This window comes from Tauraco erythrolophus, chromosome 8, assembly GCF_009769465.1.
Source record: "Tauraco erythrolophus isolate bTauEry1 chromosome 8, bTauEry1.pri, whole genome shotgun sequence".
Lineage (NCBI taxonomy): Eukaryota > Metazoa > Chordata > Aves > Musophagiformes > Musophagidae > Tauraco > Tauraco erythrolophus.
In genome coordinates, this window is record NC_141472.1 from 3,697,931 (window position 1) to 3,716,250 (window position 18,320).

An 18,320-nucleotide genomic window follows, 5' to 3' on the forward strand; every position below is an offset into this window, starting at 1 on the left:
CAGCAGAGGAAGCCCAAATCTGAGCAAAACACAAGTTAAAGATGTGTGTCTCCCTGGTAATTTCTGTGCAAATTAGAAAAGGTTAACTATTCTCTTCGTTTTACTACCTGAAATTCAGTTTATCAGTCTTTTACTTCAAGTGTGTGAAAAACAGGGCAGTTCCTACTGAGAGGAACAGAATGATGAACTCGAGCTTGGACCTCTATGGAAACAATTTCTACTGGTTTCTGTAATCTTTCAACTTGCGGATTTTCGGAAGTTCTGCATCCTTATACTTAACCAAAGCCCGTTTTGCAATATTTGAAGGTTCCCTCATGACCGGTTTTATGAGTGCTGGGACTGAAAGACCTTTTTCTGTTCGTGTTGTGATCAGTACGTAATTCAATGCCCAAGTCCCTGAGCCTGGTTACTCTCCCGTGCTTTGCAGAAGTGAGCGGCTCCGCTCTGATCCGATGCTGCTGTTAATCATAGAATCATAGAATGGTTAGGGCTGGAAGGGACCTTCAAAGGTCACCTAGTCCAACCCCCCTGCAAGGAACAGGGATATCTCCAACTAGATCAGGTTGCTCAGGGCCTCGTCCAACCTGGCCTTGAATGTCTCCAGGGATGGAGCATCCACCACCTCTCTGGGCAACCTGTTCCTGCTCCTCCCTGTGGTTGCACTCAGAAACTCCACGTTTTCCCTGCACAGGGCCTTACTTCGGTAGCTAAAGTCATTCCGAGATCCTCAGTATCGTCCCCCTCAGGCAGTTTCTGTCCCATTAAGTTACAAGAAGATGCATTTTGTTGACATGAGAAGTGGTTTCACAGCCACTAAACAAGCAGCACCACGGCTAACGAGACACCTCCTCTTCTTGCCCACAAGATTTAGAAACTCATCAGGTGGTTTTTACGCTACGTGTAGTACTATAAAGTGATAACATCCCAAGGGCTGACTTTTGGGTGGTGTTGTGTGCTTTGGCACGGTGTTCCTTAGACTATTGGATCTCTCTGTTCCGCAACGGTTTGTTCAAATAAACCCTGGAGTTGTCATGAACTGAAGTTTATTGACTATAAAAACATGGGATGTTTTCCAAAGCGCAGCTGGACTTCTGCTAAAAAATAAATAAATCAATCAACAGAACTGGGCACCTAACTCCAAATCCCACTGAAATTAAACTCAATCCTCATCATCTCCTATGAAGACTTTGGTCTTGGGCTGGCAAACAACCCTACTCTTGTAAGTCAATGGGCAATTGTTAAGTGTGTGGAGAACAGGTCCCAGAGGCGTACACTCTACGGCTACCCCAACCCTTTTGCTATCAGCAGTCAAGAGAAATGGTGTTGCCTGAACAGGGTTACAGAGAGAGTTAGAAACGTTGGTTTTGTAAAGTGTTTTGTTTATTAAACTCAGTTTTTGCTGATGTCCTAAGTTGACAAAAATGTTTCCCAGGAAGACTGACAAACAGAAACAATTAATAAATATATATATATATTTCAAACATTGTAGGTATAAACAAATAAAAGCTCTGTTTTGCTATTTTGGGAGGTCCTACGTAACCAGCATTTTCAACTGGCCAATTAGCAGCACGTGTGTTAATCAGTGAAGAACTTCCACTTGGTTTTAAAAAGATCAAATCCAGTGTTTTAAAATTATTGCTCATTACCAGACGAAGCCCCAAGATATCAAGGGTGTTCATTAAAACTCTTCATTAACAGCAGGGACAGTGTATATTGACAGTACATGTAGCTTGACCATGGGATTTTTATGCAATTAAGACCAAAACTTTCCAAAATTAATGAAAATGTTGGGAAAATCTATTACAGGAGCCAAGCTCTCAGCAGCTCTGACCTTGGCACCTTCCTAAAATCTACCTTCTTTTAAGGTGTTGGGCTGAGCACCCCCCCACACAACCACCTCCAAACCACTCCTGGCAGGGAATACAGCATTCCAACTGCGACATGCTCCAAGGCTTTGCCGCCTGACGCTAACTCCTCTCCCGGCTACGTGCTGCTCCTGCCTCTTTGCCAAATCCCCTGGGATCTGCCTGGTGGGGCTGCCGCAGGCTGGGGATGAGGAAGAGGACCAGTGCACACAGAAATGTCATGGAGTTGTAGACGACTGAGGTATTTTTTCCCCCCTTGCTGGTCCTCCTGGCTAGCAGGGTCGAGGGAAAGGGACAGTGGCAGGTACCAGTGGAAGGTGGAAACGCAGATCTCCTCGCAGCATTTGCAACTGGAGGCATCTCAACTTCTGCAGCTACTGGTAGCAACGCCTTGCATGGCGGGTTCCCCCTGCGCCTATCGCATACACTACTCAGCTAGCGGTCTCCCACTGGGGCTACGCTACAGCAGTTCTTGCTCCCTTCTGCTTGGGAGCACCTTGGGGCCAGAATCTCTTTCCATGCCCTCCTGGTGGGGCACAGCTTGCTGACCTCCTTGCTCTGCTCCGGCCAGCTCGCTTTTGCTTCTCTGCAGGAAAACAAGGAGCGGCACTACTTGTGCTAACCCCTTGGTAGAGGAGCGTGGTCGCGGAGGGAAAGAAACCTGTTGTCCATCTCGTGCCAGCAAGAGATATTCCTCAGGGCGTCATGACAGAGATGCACTGCGGGGCCTTCTGGCTATCGTCCACTCTTTCGCCGCTGGGTCTCTTCGGGTACACCACGCTGGCCATCTTGAAGAACTCATCCGCGGCGTCCAGAGCTATGAGCCGATCCTGCCAAAGCAACGGGGTTTTACAGTCACTACGGGCTGCTTTGGGCAGCTCCCTGGTCAGGGTCCTCCCTCCATGGCTGCTCTCACATTAAGCCAAGCGTTAGGTCTAATCTTGTCCCACTTAACAGGCTTAAAGGAACTTGTGGGGGGCAAACTTCTAGTGCTACAGCACTGATGTTTCTAAGGAAGCTGAACAACCAAGCTACAAGGCAGCATCTGATGGGGACGCCCCAGATGCCACCATGTATTTGAGTGTCCTCTGGAGCAGTTCACCTGTCCATTCTCCTTCATTTGAGCTCACCTGGAGAGATGAGGGCCATGGGGAGGAAGGCACACTTGGAGCTACTCACCACCACGAAGAGGTAGCGCTCAGAAAGCTCCCAGCTGGTCGGGAAGATGTTTGTCTCTTCGGAGAGCTTTAACAGGATGTCCCGGGCTTTGCCCATGTTCTGGGAGTCACTGATGATGCTGAGTTTGGTCACTGACAAGAGGGAGTCCGCTTCCTTCTGGAAACCTGGGAAAGAGATGTTACAGAAATGAGTCAAACACACATGCAGGGTCACCTCTGAGTCCTCCAGGCTCTCGCAAGGTTCCTTACTCCCCCTCCACCTTGGGCTGCTGCATTCCCTACTTTCTAAAACAAACTAGCTCTGTGTCTGCACTTGAGACAAGTATAAACTTGCTGGTGAGGAAAAAAAAAATCATAAAAACACTGAGAGCAAGTTTGTTGCTAGTTTTCCAGAGCAGGAATACGAGCACCCTCACCCTGGGTGTTGATTCAGCTCTTGCATGTTCCTGTGATGCCACCAGAGCTTTCAGGGCTGGTGGGGCTTCACGAGCACCCCAGTGACTATTCCTATATGTTGTTGGGAGATAACAGTGGAAAAAAAACCTGCAGCAGTAACGGATGCACAGGTAGTTGTTCCTGTAGCAGTCAGCATCTCTTATAGGAAGGGTGTCTAGAGAAGGAAAGAGGGATCAAAATGAATACAGGGATCTTTAAATGTAGTTGCTACCATTAACTCTTTGTTTAGCTCCAGGGAGCTGGTGGTGATGCGTCTCACCTGAAAACACTTATGGGGAAAGAGTGGTGGTCTTATGACTAAAGCACAGGTCTAGATAACAAAAGACAGCAGGTTTCACATCTGGTTGCACATCTAGCTTCACTAAGGCCAAACGATCCCTGGCCTCGAGCTTCCCTGCTCTTTGCAAAACAGCTCTGGAGCCATTGTGGACGTGAGGGAGATGTGGGAGAGCCTTTGTCAACGTGCAGTAGCAGATGTAAGGATGTCAAGTGATCACTCCCGTGTTTGCTCTGCACAGGCTGCGCGAGCACCTGGTGAAGATGAAAGCTGATACCTAGTTATGAATTGATAATGTTCCTCCCGTCCAGATGCCAGAACGGCAGGTAGGGCAGGAGCAGCTGAGATACCCATCTCTTTTGCTCCCAGTGATAACACCCTTGAACAGCCCAACAAGCGCACTCGACTCGCACATCCTCCTCTTATTAGCTGCCAACCACCTCCAGAGCATGACGCAAGTCACCGAGCTGATGCGACGGTATGGCACATCTCCTCAGCCCGAGCATCACACGCTGTGTGCAAGGCAATTGGGAAATCCAGGTCACACGCACCGCTGCCTTCTCCAGAGGAGCAGCAGCTGAGCACACAGGACCGGTGGGTGCAGCTCACCCTAGGAACGAGCAGGAGTAGGAGGACCACTGTTGAGCAATTTCATTTGGTCAAAGAATATTGCAAATGCACTTAGGAGCAAGCAAAGTGGGTGGTTTAGCTCTCCTCAGCTGGCATGGGCTAAGGAAGGAAAACTGATGTATCTGTGTCTCAAATCTAAAAGGAAAATTCCTTTCTCCCTGCTTATCTTGTTTAGAAAAAAACAGGGCGAACTCCCAGGTATACCTGCTAAGTTTCCACAAGGAAGTTTGAAATGAATGACTGTGCGTGATATTATGGGCTTGAAACGCTCTCCTGCTGGTTGTGGTTCGTGGGCTTTTTGATGTGCCTGCAGACATGGTGGCCCCATCTTCTGCCAACTCTGGGGGAACCTGTGTAGGCTCTCAGCTGCCGTGTGGGCTACCTGATGGCATCGCTCAGCAATTTTGTTTTATTTTCCTCCCTTTCTCTTCTACCAGCCTGATTTTGTGGAGCCGTTCCCATCCTCAGCCATCATGGGACCTCTCATTCGGTCCCACAGAAACGACATCCTTTCGTCCTCTAGCTTACCTAAATCCTCCAAAATGTGTTTCCATCTGCTTCTCACTTCTTTTCGGGTCTGCCGTAAAGTATAAATATCATAGTTGAGCTTTTGCCATTCCTGCAAAGCAAAGGGGTAAAAGATACTCAGTCATTTGCATGTAGGGAGGTCTCTGCTGCTTTTCTAGGAATTTTGGTGTTTAGAAACAGAGCCAGAGTTGAGCCATTGATGTTGGCACTGACGGATCAGTGTGAAGGTCGACGGCCAGGCTGCTGTTGCCCCTGGAAGAAATTACACTGAGCAGCACAGAATATTTTAGCTTCACATTCAGTACAGCATCTCTGCATCCTTCTCTGCATGTACAAAACACGCTTCCAGTTACCTTGAACTGGGATTACAGAATTTAGCTTGGGCCTTGCTGATGACCTATGAGGTCTCCTTGGTGGGACAGGGAGAAGAATATAATTCCAGCTGTGTGCTGGAAATTATAACGCTGTTCTAGGCTGGAGAGTAACATGAACTTCCAATTGTAGTTCATTTTGAGAGGCTTCAGTCTCTTTAGTCCAAAGGCGTTTATTTACCCCAAACCTTGACACCCCTGCTAGTATCAAAACCTGAGGTTGTGAAATTATCTTATTCATCCTTTAACAGCTTGGGAAAGCATGACCACACATTAATAATTACCTTCTATAAACTATTGCAACACCTTATTTTCATACCCTTGCAGTTAAACTAGCATGGCACATTCTCTTACAGTTGATGATAATCCATGGGAAAGGAAGTTTGAAAAAAAGATACTGCTTTCAGCACGGTCACGCATACAGTGGCTTCTCCAAACAGCTCATCCCTCTGTTTGGCATTTAACTGGAGTCTGAAGGTTTTCAAAAGCACTGGAAAACAAGAAATATGGACTTTTTCGTAAAGGCTGCGGTATCCTTTTTTAAAATAGCAGAGAAGAGGGATGCACGTGGATGGTTGAGGGCTGAGCTGGAGTCATCTGATGAAGGTTATTAGTGAGGGCCAGTTGTGCAGTTAATGCCTCATTTAACAATGCAGTTAAATCCTTGCACCTGACCTCCAGCTTTATATCTGCGTAATGGGACGCTGCCTAAAAGGGAAGGGTTTGAGGTTGCTCATTAAAATCATACCAGCACAATTAAATATGTCTGTACAAGTACACGTTCCTGGGGAAATGCATGTATCCTGCAAGAAACCCGGGAGTGTTTTTCCTAGCTGAGTTTAATCAATGCACGCACTGAAAAGGATGCATTTACAGAAGCATCCACACAGCAGGTCATAACATCGCTCAGATAATTTCCCTGCATTAACAACTTGAATTAATCTCATTTCTCAGCAACAGATTACATAGAAGGACTCTCGTAGAATAAACAGGAGTTAACCTGTGCCATCTCCCTGGGATTTTCCTGCGTGACACGCTAGATTCAAAAGGGTTAAACAATACCCATGGAGGCAGGCTGTGCTTTAGAAATCCCCCTGTTTTTCTGACCCCTGGTGCCTTAAAGAGTTGGTTTGATAAAGAGCTGGTGTTTTTTCCTGACCCCCTGGCTGACACACCACAACTGCAGGGAATTAAAAAAAAAAATGACACTGGTAAATTGAGGTCAGGAGAGCAAAGGAAACGCAGCTCCGCTTGCAGCCACTCGCTCTGCACCGCTCATCCTCCCGGAGAGCAAAATCTCCTTCGTTTTTAGCTCTGTGCTGCTGCTTGCAATGACTTAGCTTTGCTGATCAAAGCTCCATTTTTCCTTGGACTGCAGTGGTACTTGGAAACAGCTTTACTGTTCGCACAGGAGGGCACCTGGCTGCCAGCGCAAGGGCATCAAAATGCCTCTTCAGCCCTTCGCTGGAGAAAGGGGGCAGGGACAAGACTCCTTTCTCCTGTGACACTGGCTTGTAGCTCGGAATTGAGCAGCGTTCTGTCCATGAGGAATTTGGATTTGGGGAGTATGCAAAGGAGCAGCTTCGGTACAGAAAATGATGCTTAACAGTGATGCCTGCGGGAGGAACCTCTTGTTCTGCCAGGATTTCTTTTGCCTGAGCGTGAAGCTGGATGTATTTGTATTTCTGTAGGGGAAGCTGGGAGGAGGATGCTGCACACGGTGCCAGTCATTGAAAAGCAACCAGAGACAGCAGAGATTATCAGGATGAGGTTGGACAACTGTGGGCAGAGCTCTCGAAGAGACTCATACCCTGTTCTCCATCAGCCTCAGAAACCACTGAGTGTTCCGAGGTGATTCCTTGTAGCAGAGGCATCCCAAATACCGTGGGCAGGAGGCTGTCCTCTGTGTTGCTTTAACAAGGAAATAAATTTAAGAGCATTTTTCTATCCCCAAAATTACTCTAAAAAGCATCTCCCTTTAACTACACAGCAGCGGAAGAGCAAAGCTTGTCCTGACCGTGTCTCCGCACGGGAACGGGCAACATCAGAGACTTTGGGGAGGGTGTTCCCATGCACACATCCCGTGAGTCACCAAGATGTGACATGTGGAGGGAGCGTTTGGTCGGGGCCAAGCGGCATCACGAGGCCAAGGCTGCTCAGCACCACTGCCGGGCAGCCCCAGGGCAGGCAGCCGGGGCTCCGCGCCAAACCCCGCTCTCCCCCAGCCCTCGGGGACCACTGCAGCCGTGCCAGGGACCGCTGCGGCACGCCAGGGCACCAGCAAGGTGCAGGACAGGGCACGCTGGTCCTTGAGCAGCCCTGAGCAGAGCGAGATGGAGCAGGCTGCCCTCTGGGCTGGCTCCCCACCTCCGGAGCCTCTTCCAGTGAGTAGTCCGAGCCGGGATGCAGGCGTGGGACAAGCAGCGCTCTCCCAAAACTTAGCTGCGGTTTGTATTTCTTGTGCACCTCTGTTCCTTGTCCTGCCTCTTGCCTCGTGAGATGTAACTTCTGGAGCGGCGAGGAGGCTTCTCGCACACAGTACTGGGAAAGTTGTGGGGGAGACTGGTCTTCACCAAACCCCTTGGTGTTTCCATGGGTCTGGGACATCCCAGCGATGCATTCGAAAATCAGTCCTTTAAGGAAAACAACCTTTTGCCAAAAGTCTGAATTAACCACAGGAAACCAAAGCAGGTTGCAGTTCCTGGCCCTGGTTTTTGCAACCAGTTTTGCCCTTTCAAACCTCCACACCAGGGCACAACACACGCCAGTGGAGGCTTGAGAAAACCCTTTGTGCATGAGTCAAGAATATCCCAAGAGCAGCAGGGAAATCCCGCTGCCTCAGCCCTTTAAATATTTACCTGGAAAACTTCCCCAGACTCTCTAGTGTGATATACTAAATCTCCAAATGCCAAATGGAAGTGAGGAGATTCTGGGCGTGAAATATAAGCCAGATTGGTACATAACCGAGAGCTCTGGGAAAAAACGTGCCAGGCAGGCACTGTCCAACTTCTCATCCCTGCTCATATGGAAACTTCCTAATTAGTAGGTAGATTTCCTCATGTTGCCAAAGCAATCCTCTACCAAAGCCTTCTCCTTTATTCCCTTGAAAGCAATTGGTGTCACCGTTCTGTTCAAGAGTTGTTTTAGGAATAAGGTCAAACAGAGTTCTCCAGGAAAGACTGCAAAATCCCAGCCCAGGCAGGTACCACGTCTGCTCTGCCTCTGTGACTGGCCCCACTGGAAATAGTTGAGCAAATACAAACTCTAGATTCACGCTCATGTATTGAACCATCACCCCACATCTCAGCTTAGAATAAGCTTAAATTGGATTCAGTTTTAAGAGAGGCGTGCAGGAGTTCATAAATAATTTTTCATATGTATTAAACGAGTCAGTTCTGGGCTCCCCAACCCCGGGCAAATCCCAGGGCGCAATACTGACCTCTGTAATGTGTTTAAAAAAGAATAATCCTATAGGGGAGCACGAGGAAGTGGAGAAATAGGCCTTGTCAGCTCGTTAATGGGCTTGCCAGGAGGATCACACCAGTGCTAGCCAGGCACCCAGCAGAGATGCAGGCTGAGGAATTGCCTTTGCTGGTGGGGTTTATGATCCCACCTCCCCCAAGGGAGGATCCCACCTCCCCACAAGAATAAAGAACCACTACATTTACAACAAGCCATGAGAACAGTGTTTTTTCCTCGGTCATAATGCAAAACCCCACCTTTAATTTCTGTTCGGAGACCCATGGTGGCGCAGCTGCCTTAAACCTGGCTCCTTCTCTGAAGCCAGCATTGGTGCAACAGCACAAGCTCTCTGCCCAGGGCTGGGTAACTCCATACACCCCATCAGAGGGCACTGAGGCACCAGGGCCACCACCAACTGGTCCTTATGGAGGGGAGCATCTGCCACACCGTGCACATAAGCCAAATAAGCCCAGCTTTTGCTGTTAACATTGGAGGCAGAGTAGTGTCCCTTCCCCATGAAACACTTTTCTCCACATGAGCACGGTACGTGCTGGGGCAGTCACCTGGCCTGTATCTATGTAGCATCTTAAATAACATCCTGTTTTCCTATAGAGGTCCTCGTTTCACCTCCGGATTTGGGGTTTTACTTGACACCAGAACAGGTTCGACAATCCTGCAGGGCAGGAGGAGGGAAAAACCATTTTTCCCATATTTGAAACGTTGACCCCAGCCTTCAAAAGCTTTGACAACAGCTTTGATCTCCAAAGGCTGCATCAGGCCCCCTTAAGCCACCCCTTCAGCTACAGCTTTTCTGGTTTTCTCTGCGCACGCCCTTCCTTGCCCACACTTTGCTTCCCAAAGTGCATCCGAGCGCATTGCGCTCACCGGCCTCAAGCAGAGAGAAACTTGGAGCTGCAAGTTGCTCAGTCATGGAATCATAGAATGGTTAGGGTTGGAAGGGACCTCAAAGACCATCTAGTTCCAACCCCCCTGCCACGGGCAGGGACACATTCCACTACACCAGGTTGCTCAGTCCTCATGGTTTTAGGAGGCTTCAGCAAATCTTGCCTCATCTACCTATTGCACAGTGAGTTTTGCAACTGCTGGGTGCTGCACCACGGCCAACGGCCCCATGAGCCGTCGTTCCCAGCACACAGCACTGAGCAGGATGAGCAAGTGGGCCTGAAACAGGGCGCACCCAGGACGTCACAGTGCTCGCTTTGAAGAGCTTGCTGCCCTGGTTCAGTGAGAAGCAGGGTGGAGCAGCCCTGCCATCCTTACACAAGCTTAAGGTCGCATCGAATTTGGGCTGGAGCTGCCAAATTTCACAGAGCAGGGCTGTTGGGAGAGGGCAGGGAGAAGAAACGGCTCAGCATGGATCAGGTGTGGGTCCGGCCCCATGGTGAGGGCAAAGAACTAACCCCAACGCTGTGAGTTGCTGGCAGCCCCACCATGAACGATCTAACACATAGAAAATTGACTGAGTTACAGGGTGCATTCGGTGTTGGAGCACCTGGCCCTTTGCATCCACAGTTGGTTTATTTATTTACATCAGTCCATGGCACAGAGGTGCCCAGGCCAAGGCAGAGCCATCACGGACTGTGCCCACTGGGAAAGCAGAAGTGAGTTAGCCAGATTAAGAAAAACATGATGCTGGTTTGAGGTTGAAGTGGTACAGACAAAACACACATAGAATCATAGAATCATAGAATGGTTAGGGTTGGAAGGACCTTAAAGATCATCTAGTTCCAACCCCCCTGCCATGGGCAGGGACACCCTCCACTACACCAGGTTGCCCAAAGCCTCATCCAACCTGGTCTTGAACACTGCCAGGGATGGGGCAGCCACAGCTTCTCTGGGCAACCTGTTCCACTACGTGATGTAGAGTGACCTGCTCTTTGGGGTCCTTCCAAAGTCCTGTGCTAGGAAATCACAAAGATAAAGGTGGGGAACGGCGAAGCACAGAGTTAGCGCACAGCACGTCGAAATTTTTTTGTTAAACAAAGGAGAGGGAGTTAGTTCTCCTTTCAGTCCGATTTTAACCAAGGCAAAAAAAAAAAAGTACCTGTGGTTTCGTAACGCTTGGGCGCTGCACAAACAAGGAACGGTTTCTCCATCCCCTGTCCTGCAGCATCCTCACGCTTTCCCCAGGGACTTTGGGAGCAGAGCAGCTCCCAAAGCAGATTATGGCTTTCACAGCCCAGTGCTGTTTTGCAATTAGATTTTTTTTTTCTCTCTCTCTCAGGGCTGAAGCTTCATTAGGAGGGGAGGGCAACGCAATCTGGCCTAGTTTTAAAATGCTCGCTGGAGTAAGGAGAGATTTGGGCACCCGGGGCCGAACGCAGGAATGTCGGCTTTGCCAGCCAAGTCCCTCCCTGCTCTGCCCTCCCAGAAAGAGCTGCAGCTGGAAACCGCAGCACCTTGCCGGGCTCATACATCGTGCCTCAGTTTCCCTAGCTGTAAAACAGAGGCAGCAGGGAGGTTAGCAATCACTGGCTGCAAAGGGCACCGTGCCAAAATTCCGATCAAGCGCATCGCGTGTTGGCTTTCTTCAAAGTCGCCCTGATGTTGTGCTCCTCAGGGGTTTTTATTCATTGCACCGCATAAAATCCCGGGGCGTGTGATCTTCCGTTCGCGGTGGGGAGGAGGCCTCACGCTCTTTGTACTTTCCTTTTTCACCGGCAGGTGCAGCAACTGCTCAGACCCGCTAAAAACCCTACGGACACGCCGGAGGCGGGGAGAAGGCATGGAGTTTAGGACAAGCAGGTGCAGGAACGCTCTCCTGCTCACCCAGAACTGATGCTCTCCTCCGCAGCCTGAGCAAGGCTGACACACAACTCTCTTTTGCCCAGGGAGACTTCTTCTTAACAGCCTGGCCACTTACAATACTGTTTTATAAAAAATAAGACAACACAAGAAGGACATGGAGCTGCTGGAGCGAGTCCAGAGGAGGCCACGGGGATGATCTGAGGGCTGGAGCACCTCTGCTATGGAGACAGGCTGAGAGAGTTGGGGCTGTTCAGCCTGGAGAAGAGAAGACTCTGGGAGATCTTATTGCAGCCTTCCAGTACCTAAAGGGGCTACAGGAAAGCTGGAGAGGGATGTTTTACAAGGGTGTGTAGTGACAGGACAAGGGGCAATGGATTTAAACTGAAAGAGGGAAGATTTAGATTGGATATAAGGAAGAAATTTTTCACTCAGAGGGTGGTGAGGCATTGGAACAGGTTGCCCAGAGAAGTTGTGGCTGTCCCATCCCTGGAAGTGTTCACGGCCAGGTTGGATGAGGCTTGGAGCAACCTGGTGTAGTGGAGGGTGTCCCTGCCCATGGCAGAGGGGCTGGAACTAGATGATCTTTAAGGTCCCTTCCAACCCAAACCATTCTATGATTCTATGATAAGAGCTTTCAGGAGCCCCAAATGAAGCTAAAAGGTTGTTCAGATGGGCGTGGGCTGAAACGAGGAACTTCAGCACTGCTCTGGAGCACACCCAGCTCTGCAACAACGTGGGACCGGCACAGCCTCTTAAACGGAGTTGTCCTCGTTTCCTTTAGCCAATTTGGGCTGGATGAAGCTCCCCATCTTCTCCGAGTAGAGAAAACGGCTGCGGGGAGGGAAGAGGACATCTTCAGTTAAAGCCCTAAAGGTTACGTGCAGCCATGAAAACCTTGTTACAAAACCATCTATTGTAAACACCACGATTAATTCAATCTCCACCAGAAAAAAAAATAAATAAATAAACAAACAGGGATTCTGGCCAACTGTATGCCAGGATTGCATTATCTCATTTTAAGTCTTAAAAAATGTCATTTTGACCTCAGCTATACCTCTGGAGTTTAAGGCTTCTCGCGAAAGCGGAGCTGCTTTTGGTTTAAGGAGACCATCGCAGGAGGAAGAGTTACAGTCTTGCCGTCTCTTGGATGAAGCGGGATCACGTTGAAATGAAACGCGAAGCCCCCAGGCTTTCCTGCAAACATTTTGACGTCTCAAAAGCAATCGGAGAGGGGGGAAAAATGTGTCGCTGTTTGCTGCAGCCTGCTCCTAATCAGGCCGCCGAAATCTCCTTTGCGCCAAAGTGCTGTGGCGAAGGAAATCGGGGCTGCAGAACAGCCTTTATGTAACAGCGATGATTTTCCCCGTCCACGCTAAGAGCTGTGCCAGTTTTCCGCTTCCCAATAATTGCCGGATAACCCATGAGAGGAGTATTTAACTTGATGTGTCACTGGAGCGGCAGCTCAGCTCCGGGCACTGCCGTTGCCGGGCGAATGCCGCTGCAGGCAGGGCTAACGCCAACGTGATCACGGAGAGGCCAAACCAGGGAAACGTCGCACAAAAAAAAAAAAAAAAAAAGCAGCTTGTGGAGCCAGGAAATCGAGCTGGGAATCCCAGGGCTACCAGTACATGTGGTGGTAGAGGTGCTGGCAGGGCATTGTGCAGCCCAAGTCAGGGCAGCACTATTGGCTCAGCTGCTGGAGAAGTCCTCTGGCTTCCCAGGGATGAGATGGCTGCAGATGCAGCCACACCAGGTATAGGATAAAATCTGGAGGGTGATGGAACTCATGCCTACGTGATCCAAGCTTGGGGACTGCAGGGTCTTTGGAACAGCCTAATGGGTGCTTAAATAAAGGCGCTGCCAAAGCATCTGATGAAAGCACCGAGCCTCGGTGCGCGGCGAAACCGAGCGCGAGGAACGGCACCGCCTCACCTCCGAGTCCTTGTCCAGCTGGTTCCTGACCACGATCATGTTGTACAGCACCCGGTCGTCGTCCGCCTCCGTGTGGGTCACGTCGTGTGGGGTGCTCCACAGGTTCTGCTCCTCGTCCCGCGCCAGCGTGGCTCCGAAGGAGGCGTAGGGGTTGTTGTTGCTGCGGAGAGAGGGAGAAGCAAGGCAGCATTAGCTACCATGATGGACATCAGACACACCAATTTGCTAACGACACCAGATATTGTTTGAGCAGCTAGGATGGAGGAACTGCAAGCATCCATCTGCAAGGATGAAAGGCAGCATCTCCCCGTTGCTCCCGCAGCCCCCTGCCCCACTCCCCATCGCACGTTCCCACCGCAAACCCTGTGCAAGCCCCTCCAGCCTCTCCGGGCTTCATGTGGGAACCGTTCTAATTAACTCACAAAAATCCCAGTGGCTCCGAAGGGTATTTTCTCTCTGCCCAGCTAACCCTGCAGCTGTGCCAAGATGCCAGCAGCATGATTCACCTCCACAGAGACTTTGTGAGCAGAGGGGTACGCCTTGAGCAGCAGGCAAGGGGATGGCTACATGCAAAGCCCCTCCCTTGCCTCTTGGCCAAAGAACCAGCTTCTATCCATCTTCTCCTCAAAGGCATTGCTGCTGGGCACAGTTTTGCTTTGGACAGAACACGTGTCACCTCTGCTGAGGGAGCTGGGGCTGGTTAGCCCGGAGAAGAGATGGCTTAGGAGGGTCTTATACATAAATACCTGAGGGAGTGAAGGAGATGGAGCCAGACCCTTCTCGGTTGTGTCCATGATAGGACACACGTTGAAACATAGGAAATTCTGTTTAATCGTAAGAAAAAAATGTTCTGCTGCAAGGGTGGGTGAACACTGGCACAAGTTGCCCAGGGAGGTTGTGGAGTCTCCAGCCTTGCAGACACTCAAAACCCAACTGGATATGGTCCTGGGCAACCTGCTCCAGCTGACCCTGCTGGAGCACGGGTTGGACTGGATGTTCTCCAGAGGTCCCATCTCTGCAGTCGTGTTTCTGTGTGACCCTGCGGCTCTATTTTCTCCCCAGCAGCCCAAACTCTACTGAATCAAGCAGGTGATCTCCACACGGAAAAACCCACCCCGGCAGCTCCTACCTGAGAGGTACGGCGACGCACTGAGCTGTGCAAGGATCTGTACCAAGGCACAAAAAGGACCTTTAACTCCATCTTTATTTTGGGGATGGAAAGGTCCTCAGCCTGCTTGTGAACTCCTGGCTTTATTTGCTTAGTGGTCAGCAAAGCAGAACATCATCTTCTGGGCAGGCTGTCCCCACTGAGACAAGGAGCTTTTCTATGCACTGGTGGCAGTTCTGTGTTGTATAGCTTTCCGTTGCTACCGGGGCGTGCATTTTTTTTATACAGGATTATTTAATTCTGCTGGGAGAACTTTTAGTAGAGTGTCTCCATAATGTTTCTAATCAAGATGTCCACATGCTTGAGAAAAACAATGCAAACTGAGAAATGTTTTCAGCCTTACCCAATAGTCTCATCAGTCATCCTGTGGCAATCCCTGCTCACTTCTTGTTAGCATAACCCACTGTTTATTCTATTTGCTACCCAAACCCCATTCCTTTCGCAAGGAACCCATCCAGCGAAACCTCAGATAACACTGCGGGCGCTTTAGCCATGACATCAAGCCATAAAAAAGATGCTAAGAGGAGCTCCAGCACACAGATAAAATAGAAAAAAAAAAAATCATGCACATCAGCATTCCTGCAGGAAGCTTAATTAGACTTTCAACACACCACAAACCTGAGCAACAGGTAGTAAGGGAAAAGATAATCTCTTATAATCTCTCATTAAAGACGAGCAAACAAACGTAACTCGGAGGGTGGGGATGGCATAACTCAGCCGTTCCTACACCAGAGCCAGCATGGGTTCACCCAAATCATTTTTCAAAGGTGGATGAGGCAGGATCCCAGTCTGGAGGAGATCATTCAGGAGCTGGTTGTGCTATCAGCATGAGCTCTGTCTCTCCCTGCCTTCGACAGGCTTCTTCCTGCTCAGTGACTTACTGGTACTCTTCACATCTGACTTACTTTAAAAACCAGTATTTGGCAACAACACTAACACACCTTAGCTTTTATAAGCCGCTCCCTCACAGCTTGCAAGGCGCTTCCCAGCACGTCTCTACTTCCAAACCATGGCACGGAGCATCCAGCAGCCTGTAAGGGATGCGGGCAGTGCCCAGGAGGACAAATCCATACAAGCACGGAGAGCTCTGCCGACAGCGAGCACCCCCCGAGCACGCTGGGCTTCCAAGCAACACTTAAAATGAAGAAACGGGAGGAAAAAAAGGAGCACATGAACAGCAGCCGACTTTGCAGGTTACACGAGTCTCTGTGGGACCAGAGGGGACTCAGACCACTTCATGCTCTGGGCTTTACCCAGAAAATGGTGAGCACTAGTGCTTCATCCATAAATTTTTGTTCCAGGGGGCTTTCAGTCAGATTAAACTCGTTTTGGGATTCAGAGCCTAAATTCTTGGTTTATTTGCATCCTGAGGACGCCGCTCGAGCCAGATCCCACCTTGGTGGCCTGGGTGCTTTGCTGCAGCAGCCTGGCTCCGGCCGGCATTTCTTTTCCCAGCCCTGCACTAGTGCTGTGCCTATATCCGTGCTCGGTCTCCAGCTCCACACACACTGCTGGCTCCCTCATCACGGGTCACAGGCAGCCTTGTATATGCTCAGGTAACGTATGCACCTAATTATCCACATATTACCGCCTCCTCACTGCTTCTTTCTTTGGATTTATGAGGCCCCAGCTGCTCTGCTTGGGGAAACGTAAGGTGAAAAGTCATAAAATCAACATTTCGGTAGCAACGCCAGCTCTCAAAAACTAAAACTCAGCTAAAAGATCTGACATCTCGAGCGAGTCGTTCGTTTCAAACAAGGCTGTGATAAAAACCCTGCAGACGCGCTCTTGCAAGATCCCCACTTTGAAACAAAACCCCAAAGCCTCCCGAAGAGGGAGCGATTAGGCTGTTAGATTAATTATGCCGGCACGCTTGTGCAAGAGCAGGTGCTTTTCGAATGCCCAGCGTTTATACAGGCTTTCCTACTTATAGCCAGCATTAATTGGATCGCCGGCAGAAGGCATGTTACTAAAGAAAGGTGCCCGGCGAGGGACAGACATGCCGGCCGGCAAGGCAGCAGGAAGGAGCGCACATGCACTTAGCTCTCGTTAGGTTAATGCCAATTTCCTGTGCTGGAGGCCCCATGCTCAGGATTATCTGGTTATTATTTAGGTAACTGCTTTAACGGCATGAAATGAGGACGTTTCAAGCCCTCTCGCCAGCTCTGCTATTACCCGATACCTATGTAGGCCACCCTGGGTGCATCCCACCCTCCTTCTTGAAATCACCGATGACACAAGGAGGGCACTGTCCCTGCCCCATCCCAGGACTGGGGCACCCACTGCAGGTTCTGGTGGTGGCCAGGATCCCATCTGGCTGCTGGGGAAGGAGGGAGAGGTGCCCCAAACCATGCACACAGATGTTTTGTAACATGCAGTACCTGCTTACGTGCTTGCACAGCTCACAGCTCTTCTCCATGACTCAGGGCTTCATCTTTGTGTATTAAAATCCCCCCCAACCTCACGGCTCCGTGTGCCAGATGGATGCAATCAATAGCGGGAGAGAAAAATCTGCTCTCTAGAAATCGGAACGCGTGCTGCTTTCACATAAAGCTGGCTCCAGTACCACGTCGTCATCATCATCATCATCATCTTTCCAGCATCCCCAGCCTGGGAACAGAGGTCTGCACCACACAGAGCTGCCCGACGGTGGGACCTGACCCCTTGCATAGTAATGTGGGGACCCCCTTTCAGTTCAGCACCTCGGCCTCCTCTATTGAAATCCCACCGCGGAAAGACAAAAGCGGAACGGTTCCCACGGCAAGGAGCACTTGGGAAACGCTGAAGAGACACCATTCTCGGTTCGCTTGCCAAAACTTAACCTTAAAAATCCCCACGGCCACGCAGCACCGGGCGTGCATCGCGCCACGAGGTCTCAGAAAGAACCTGACCCCTGTGGCAAGCCAGCCCCGGTGGAAAGGGAACTGGAAGCACCTTGTTATCGCCCGGAGAAAATCCCTTTGGAGCCTCGTCCGGCTCTCGCAGGCGGTGGCCAACTCCCCACGGAGAGCAGCGGCTCTAAAATCACCGGAAACTGGTTTTGGGGAAAACGGGGCTCAGTTTGATGCACTGGGGCAGCCAAGCTGCGGGAAAGGGCTCCGGGGTCTGGACGGTGCCGGTGCAGGGGTGGCTGTGGTCCAGGGGACCCATCTCCGGTGGCAGCATCCCTTCTCCTGCGCAGGGCGGGGGGCTCAGCGCCAGCCCTCCGAGGGGGCCGGGGGTTAGGGAAGGGGATGAGGACACGGGGGGGGATCTCACCTGAGCAAGGGCTCCTTCTCGGGCGCCGCCGCCTCCCCGCCGCAGCAGCCGCAGCAACCGCCCAGCGAGCGCAGCCAGGCCCGCAGCCCCATCGGCGCCGCCGGAGAGCCGCGCTGGGCGGGCCCGGCCCTCCCCCGCCGAGGGAGCGGGGCAGGGCCGGGCTCCGCGCCTCCCGCCGCCCTTCCCCGCCACCGGCAGCCGCTCCCACGGCGGCTCTGGGCGGGCCGACTCGGGGCCAGACCGCCTGCGCCCTCCTGAGCTCTCCTGAGCCCTCCTGCTCCCTTCTGCTGCTGTCTGCTCTCTGCTGCATCCTCCCGCATCCTCCTGCACGTTCTTGCACCCTCCTGCATCCCTCTGTGCTCTCCTGCACTCTTCTGTTCTTTCTTGCACCCTCCTTCTCTCTGATACATCCTCCTGAACCCTCCG

The 18,320-nt window shown here is 50.8% G+C and overlaps 1 protein-coding gene across 1 annotated transcript; it reads right to left on the reverse strand.

Annotated features, from left to right (window-relative positions):
- Positions 1-2,560: 2,560 nt before the first annotated feature.
- On the reverse strand, positions 2,561-17,986 carry MREG (melanoregulin). The gene is made up of 5 exons (XM_086615907.1): positions 17,895-17,986; positions 13,469-13,628; positions 4,935-5,025; positions 3,045-3,208; positions 2,561-2,695 (listed from the first exon to the last, which is right to left on the reverse strand). The coding sequence occupies exons 1-5, from the start codon at positions 17,984-17,986 to the stop codon at positions 2,561-2,563; spliced, it is 642 nt and encodes a 213-aa protein (XP_086472033.1).
- Positions 17,987-18,320: the final 334 nt, after the last annotated feature.